We start from the raw sequence: 6,097 nt of genomic DNA, 5'->3' as shown, positions 1-6,097 counted from the left end.
ACGAAAGCCACAGCAATCAATAATTCTAGCTGAGCTTTCACAGGTTCCTGTGAACTCTGGTCTCGAATTTAGTTACCCCTAAGGGATGCCTCCAGGCCCTCTGTTCTGAGGCTTCTCACACTGACCAACCCCCCACCCCCGTGCTCCCGATGGAATTCCCCTAACCACCAAACATTCCCAGTAGATTCAGTCTAGCATTATGGACCCGGCTCCTATGTGTGTCGGTCCCTCCACTGCTCTCAGTCGACGTGGTCGGGTTCTGAGCCACTTGGTTGAGTGATTAGAACTCCTTGACTCCCAGCATGTCCTCCGGGCCCTCCGGTGCTCCCGCTATGACCGACCTCGCGTTCAGGAGTGACATAAGCACTTTCTGGCCCCGGTTCCTCATCCATTGGAGTGGTGTCGTTCCACCTCATCCTGGAAACTGCCCTTTGATCACACTGCCCATCCCAAGTCCCGCGGGTCCCAAGGCGCCTGCCGGGCACCGTGGTAGAATGACGGGGACAGTCAGCAGAGCAGGAATTTGGGGGCGGGGGGGTGGCTGGGAGTAGTAGCGCTGCTGCAGCAGGAATGCGCCAGTTAATAACAGGAAGTTCCGCGATGATGGGGCCAAGTTTACTTGAGAGAACGACGAGAGCCTGTGCAGATGTGCGGAGCGCCAGCGACAGCACAGCCCCTCTCACTGATCCAAGGGCGCCACGCCAGGCGCCTTGCGCAATCCCACGCACGGACTGCCGCATGTGGGCTCTGAACGACGCACCGTACGCAGCGCCTAGAAACAATAGAAATACATCTCGAGCGCCGCCGGACCCTCGAAGCCAGGAGTTGCCGGACCTGGGTAGCTGTTGGTATGGTAAGCCAGCGCTGGTGGGCCCTCGCAGAGGGTGAGGGCTGTTTAAAGCGCAGATGGTGGGGCAGAGCACCTGCAGGCGCCTGGAAGACCGCGCAGTCTGCGCCACCACCCTAGGACCCCCGGAGCACAGGATTCGAAGATCGAGGTCGGGGAAGCTTCCGAACGGGCGTGAGATTTGGTGTTTTCAAGGGTGCGAGTGGTTTCAAGAAGGGTGGATGCGCATTTATTTGACTGGGGCGGGGGTATTCCTCTTCGGTCGGGAAGGGAGACAGGTGTATGTATGATCTGGATGCTGCGCACTGCACAGCCTCTAAAGGTGCACAAATCTGTACACCAAACATTGCGCTCTGCACAGTGCGATCACAGAACTGTGCGTACTGCACTGTTCCAGCACTGCACGATGCTTTGGGGGATCTGCAGTGTAATCCTATGTACAGTGCGCAATGCTTGTGTGATCCTTTGTATAGGGTACGCACTGCGCAGGATCAGGACTGCGCGGCGTGATCATTTTTGTATAAAGACACGCCGCGACCATTTATTTCCACGCAACTGCGCCCGTGGTCGCTTTTAAAGTGCCCACGGCACATTTTCTGTAGTGCATAGTGAACTTCGATAACAGTGCGCGGCTGCATGTTCACTGCGCGGCTCGAGTTTAGTCTGGCACTGAAAACAAATAACAGTAGCCTTACTTTTGGGAGGGTCAGGGGTCAATTGTATTTCCTAAAGGTATGGAGTTTCAGACTAAGTGAGTCTCTGAGACGGGGACAGGGGGCTCTGTGTGCCAGGAACACTGCTACACACAGGAGAGCATGGGGTGTGGGCCAGAAATAACAAACCAGCGGGTAGGGGCGATGATGGGGGAGGGGTCGGGAAGTAGGGGAGTAGAAAGCACATATATAGCGCGCGCAACCCTGCCCTCAGCACCCCTGATACTCTCATAGTGAGAAACACCCAGCCCTGACTGGAAATGGAAAGCCTTTATTCCGGCAACACTTACATTGTGAATTGAGTCGCAGGGGGAGTAGTAAATTACAATAAATCTTTGAATTATTCGTTTTTCGAGCTGCGACCCCACAGAAATAGCCTTCAGGCTAAAAAACATTACGATTACGCTTTTTCTGGCTTACATAATTGGTTACAAACATATTGTATTTTAAGATAGTGTAGGTGGGTTAAGTCAATTTCTGTAGAACAGACCTATGTGGAGCCAACAAGTTTCGCATATAATGGTAAGATAACTGTCAAGGTTAATGCGTTTGCTGGAGAGATCTGTGTGAATCATAAAAACAGAGGGTTACTCAGAGAGTTAATGTGCCTGCTGTAGAGCGTAGTTTATAAATTAGGGTCTCAGATTTGTGTTTTTGCTCAGCAGTTCAGTTGGCTAATGATTATGTTGCAAAGATCTTTATTCTAGTCGTGGGCTACAACTCGCAACTTTATGAACACAATTGAAAGTCATGCTCCCGTTCCAACAGTTCCCAGCAGCATGCTAAGCATACGTTTGAAACTTTGCAGGTTTGAGCACGCTGTTTCTTTGTTCTAAGATTTATAAACTGGATTCAATTTGGTAGGAATACACGCTTCTTAATAAGTGGTAACATTCTGTTTGGATTATGTGCTGTAGAAAGTAATAGTGTACTTATACAACTACAGACATATATCTTAGCATTGCACAAGCATACATCCAGCTGCATATTCTGCATTGATCCAGAGCATGAGGAAATCTAAAACACTTTAAAGTCTCCATTTATCTCCACTTAAGTTACAGCGCATGGGGCTTGTTTCTCTTGATGGACTACTGGCTGAGGTGGACAAGCTTGACATTCCAGCTGTGCTATGCATGACCTCCAGCTGTTTCCAGCCATGACACGACTTATCCCATAGAAATGAAACTGTCTGCGAAGGGACACCAGTGACGCGTGGTAAAACCCATAGTGAATGTGCAGATGCTGCTGCCTGTGTGCCGGTGTTGGACACAGGCAGGATGATTGATTTGTAGGGGCCAGAGTGGGAATCTGGACCATTACCACTCTTCCAACACTATTTGAGGTCAGTGTACCCTAATTCTGAAGGCAGTACCTATTACTAGTTCAGTACCGAGGCCTTCACAGAGTTTTGTCAGTGCACTTCATTCCTGACCTGAAATGTCCCCATCGTTCCAGAAAGCTGACCCACAGACAGCTGTTAATGCACCTCTGTCCTCACCTGCAGGCCCATAGCTAATGCAGGCTTGAGACAAACACACACAGTGTTGTGAGTGCAGCTCAAAACCTAACCCAAAGACACTCTGCCAGTCCAGAAACCCAGTCACAGGTCAGGCAGTGTGAACTTCAGTCGTAACCGTTAAACATCCTGCTAAAGGGAGAAACAATAATCGTTGGTCCTTAATGCTGATAAGAAGGTTTTTTTTAAAAATCTTTGTTAACTCCTCCATGTGGACTGCGGAATGGAGGCCAGATGCCCTTGGCCATGGTCCCACACCTACCCATTACACTTTGTTGACTCCAAGCTTTCCTATGAGGAACACAGAAATATCCTAACCTCCACTTGCTTCCCTCTCTTGAGCATAATTAAGAAGATTCTTCCATATTTGTATTCTTCTTCCATGAGCAATCTCGTACGAGCCTCCGTAATAGCCAGGCTCGATTACTGCAGCTCTCTTGTAGTAGGTAGTCCTGGGTATTTGTTGCAGAGGCTCCAGATGGTCCAAAGCGCAGCAGCTCACCTAGCCCTTGGACTAAGTGGACCATCTTCTGTTTCTAGGCAGCAGCACCAGCTTTACTGGCTATCGGCTTCTGAAAGAAGTCTTTTCGAACTCTAGTGATCATATGGCACAAAACCATCAACTATACTACACAAAGAAGATACTTGTCCTCTTAGTCATCATGGCCCTCTCCTGTGCAGACTCTTTCTTCCAAATCACTGCATCTGAGCGCCCACTCTTGGTGGCGACATCAAAGATTTGGAATTCACTGCCTCTGACCCTTCGGGTTGAACCTAATCGCACCACGTTTAGAAAACAGCTAGACTCACCTGTTCACCGCTTGTTTTCCACTGCTTTTCGGTTACCTCTCTAGTACCAGGAGACACTTTGGCTACTAATAACAAACTAAACTTTACTCCTCCACACACTGCTTCGCTCGTACACATCACCCACACCTGTCCTGCAGCCTCTCCTAATATAACTAGGAACCAATCTCAAACTCTGCTGATACCCCTCAATCCTGAGCTGCAGCACCTTCTCAGACCCCTCCCAATGCACCTTCGTCCAGGCCTGAGCACCCTTCACAGCTGTGGTACTGAGTCTGACACAAGGCTCTGCCGGTGCACCGTAATCCTGACTTGTGGTACCCCTGCTTAATACTGGATGGCACACTGTTGTATTCTGCATAACGTCTTGACAGCAGCAACGTGTTCTCCTTACCTTGAGTTTCAAGCCACCATCACTGGAGCGTATACCCCACCAGTGATTTGCAAGCAAACATCCTCTAGAGAAGTGAGGTACTTACACAGAGGCTGTTCTTAAATTAAATGCGCCACTGATGAGCTGACGAAAATTATCTAAAACAATGCACATACTCTTTGTCAGAGTTAGAGCGGATGGTCTGCAATACAGAAAGAATTAATAAAAACTCACAAATTATCATTAGTTGGGTTGTGAGGGTGTTATGCAAAAGCCTCAGCCCAGTAACCTCATAATATCGAAGAAATTACCAAGAAAACCATAACATTGCGTTTTGGGGTAGGGGGTGAGCCAGACCAGATACACATATATTTGTTCTTGGTGTGGTGAGGGAGGGTTTATGGGAGTTTTCCACAAATTTAAAGAAGCTGTGGTGACAATCATAAAACAATCCGGTAATGGTTTCTTGGTAATGGAAGTCATTTTCATATAGATCCAAAGTGAGGAATGCTAGAAAAAGTCTCTTAGACGCTTGCATTTTTATAGAAGATATATGCTTGGTTCACATGGAGCCTGCAGATGCAAGGTTATCTTATTTAATGCACTGATTGTATCACAACAACCGCAGAGATCGATTATGTGTGGGGGCCGACCCCATTGCCACACCATTTCACTGTCTGGTATACAAAGATATACAGCCTCAACCTAATGTATTTCACTGTTAATTTTGATAGTGATTATAATGAAAGCGCTTAACATAAAGTAGAAAATGGTGCAACAGAAGGCCGAACGGATATTCATAGCTCTGTCATTTCACCACTTTTACCACTACACCCTTCCTGTTATGGTACTGATGTGCCAGTGCACTTCAGTGCTGATCTGAAACACCCTCTGGTGTTCCAGTACTAGAGCACACACATTGTTCTTCCAAATTACTCCATGCCATCCAAGCATTGGCAACGCCAACAAGTCTGGCTTTTTGTTAGAGAAGTGTTAAGAAAGAGCTGGGCAACTTTGTGTGTGTGTTGCCCTCTGTTGTCCTAGAAGTAAAATCTCATAATGAAGCAGCATCCTGACTAAAACAGTGTGGTAGCCAGTAGAAGGGCATATTTGCTGCACAGACTGCATCAGCAAACAAGTTGCTTACCTTCGGTAATGCTTTTTCAGGTATAGACTTTATCTAACCGCAGATTTCTTACCTTAGAATAGTCCCTGGGTATCAGACTTGAGCCAGAAAATCATGAGTAGTACCTCTGCCCGCCAATAGGTAGTGTTGAGTAGCTCCGCCTCAGCGTCAGTCACATTGGAAGTGAAGTGCATAGTGCCTATGTAGGCACCACCCTGGTGCGCTGAAATCAGTTTCTTTCATTACTATTTCTGCACCAATAACACAGAGCCACGATTGAATGATGTATGACCATTGTACTGAAACTAACAGGAGCTTCAGGGCAAAGTGCCCATTTCACAGAGCGTGGAGGATGGGGGGTTCGGTGAGGAATCTGGGGTTAGATAGAGTCTCTATCAGAAAATGCGTTACCAAAGGTAAGTAACTTGTTCTTCTGATAGAGACTTCTAACTGCAGATTCCTTACCTTAGAATAGAGACCCAAGCATTCTTCACTTTCACAAGGAGCATATCGGCACACAAAGTAGTTTTGTTCAGTGCCAGGAACTATTGTGGCAATGTATGTTTTATGAGCCCAAAATATATTCAGCTTTTTGCCAATGTTTGTTACAATGGTGAGAGCCCGGCACCACCCACAACAATAAAGTTTTACAAAAGCCATGCCAAAACAAGATCTGCATTGCCAAAGACTTCAATAGCCAGTCATTGAGGTAGGG

At 47.4% G+C, this 6,097-nt stretch overlaps 1 protein-coding gene across 2 annotated transcripts in view; it reads left to right on the top strand.

Annotated features, from left to right (window-relative positions):
• Positions 1-642: 642 nt before the first annotated feature.
• The window catches only part of PODNL1 (podocan like 1), an 82,757-nt gene continuing 77,302 nt past the window's right edge, over positions 643-6,097 (top strand). The window contains exon 1 of one of the 2 annotated variants that reach the window (XM_069230448.1): positions 643-853. In XM_069230448.1, coding sequence (XP_069086549.1) covers positions 851-853 — 3 coding nt within the window. In that variant the 5' untranslated portion in view covers positions 643-850. The remainder of the gene's footprint in view (positions 854-6,097) is intronic. The other variant, XM_069230449.1, reaches the window with a different exon arrangement.

Source organism: Pleurodeles waltl, chromosome 4_2, assembly GCF_031143425.1.
Source record: "Pleurodeles waltl isolate 20211129_DDA chromosome 4_2, aPleWal1.hap1.20221129, whole genome shotgun sequence".
NCBI lineage: Eukaryota > Metazoa > Chordata > Amphibia > Caudata > Salamandridae > Pleurodeles > Pleurodeles waltl.
The sequence above is the reverse complement of the archived record's forward strand: the minus strand, read 5'-3'. Positions and strand labels throughout refer to the sequence as shown.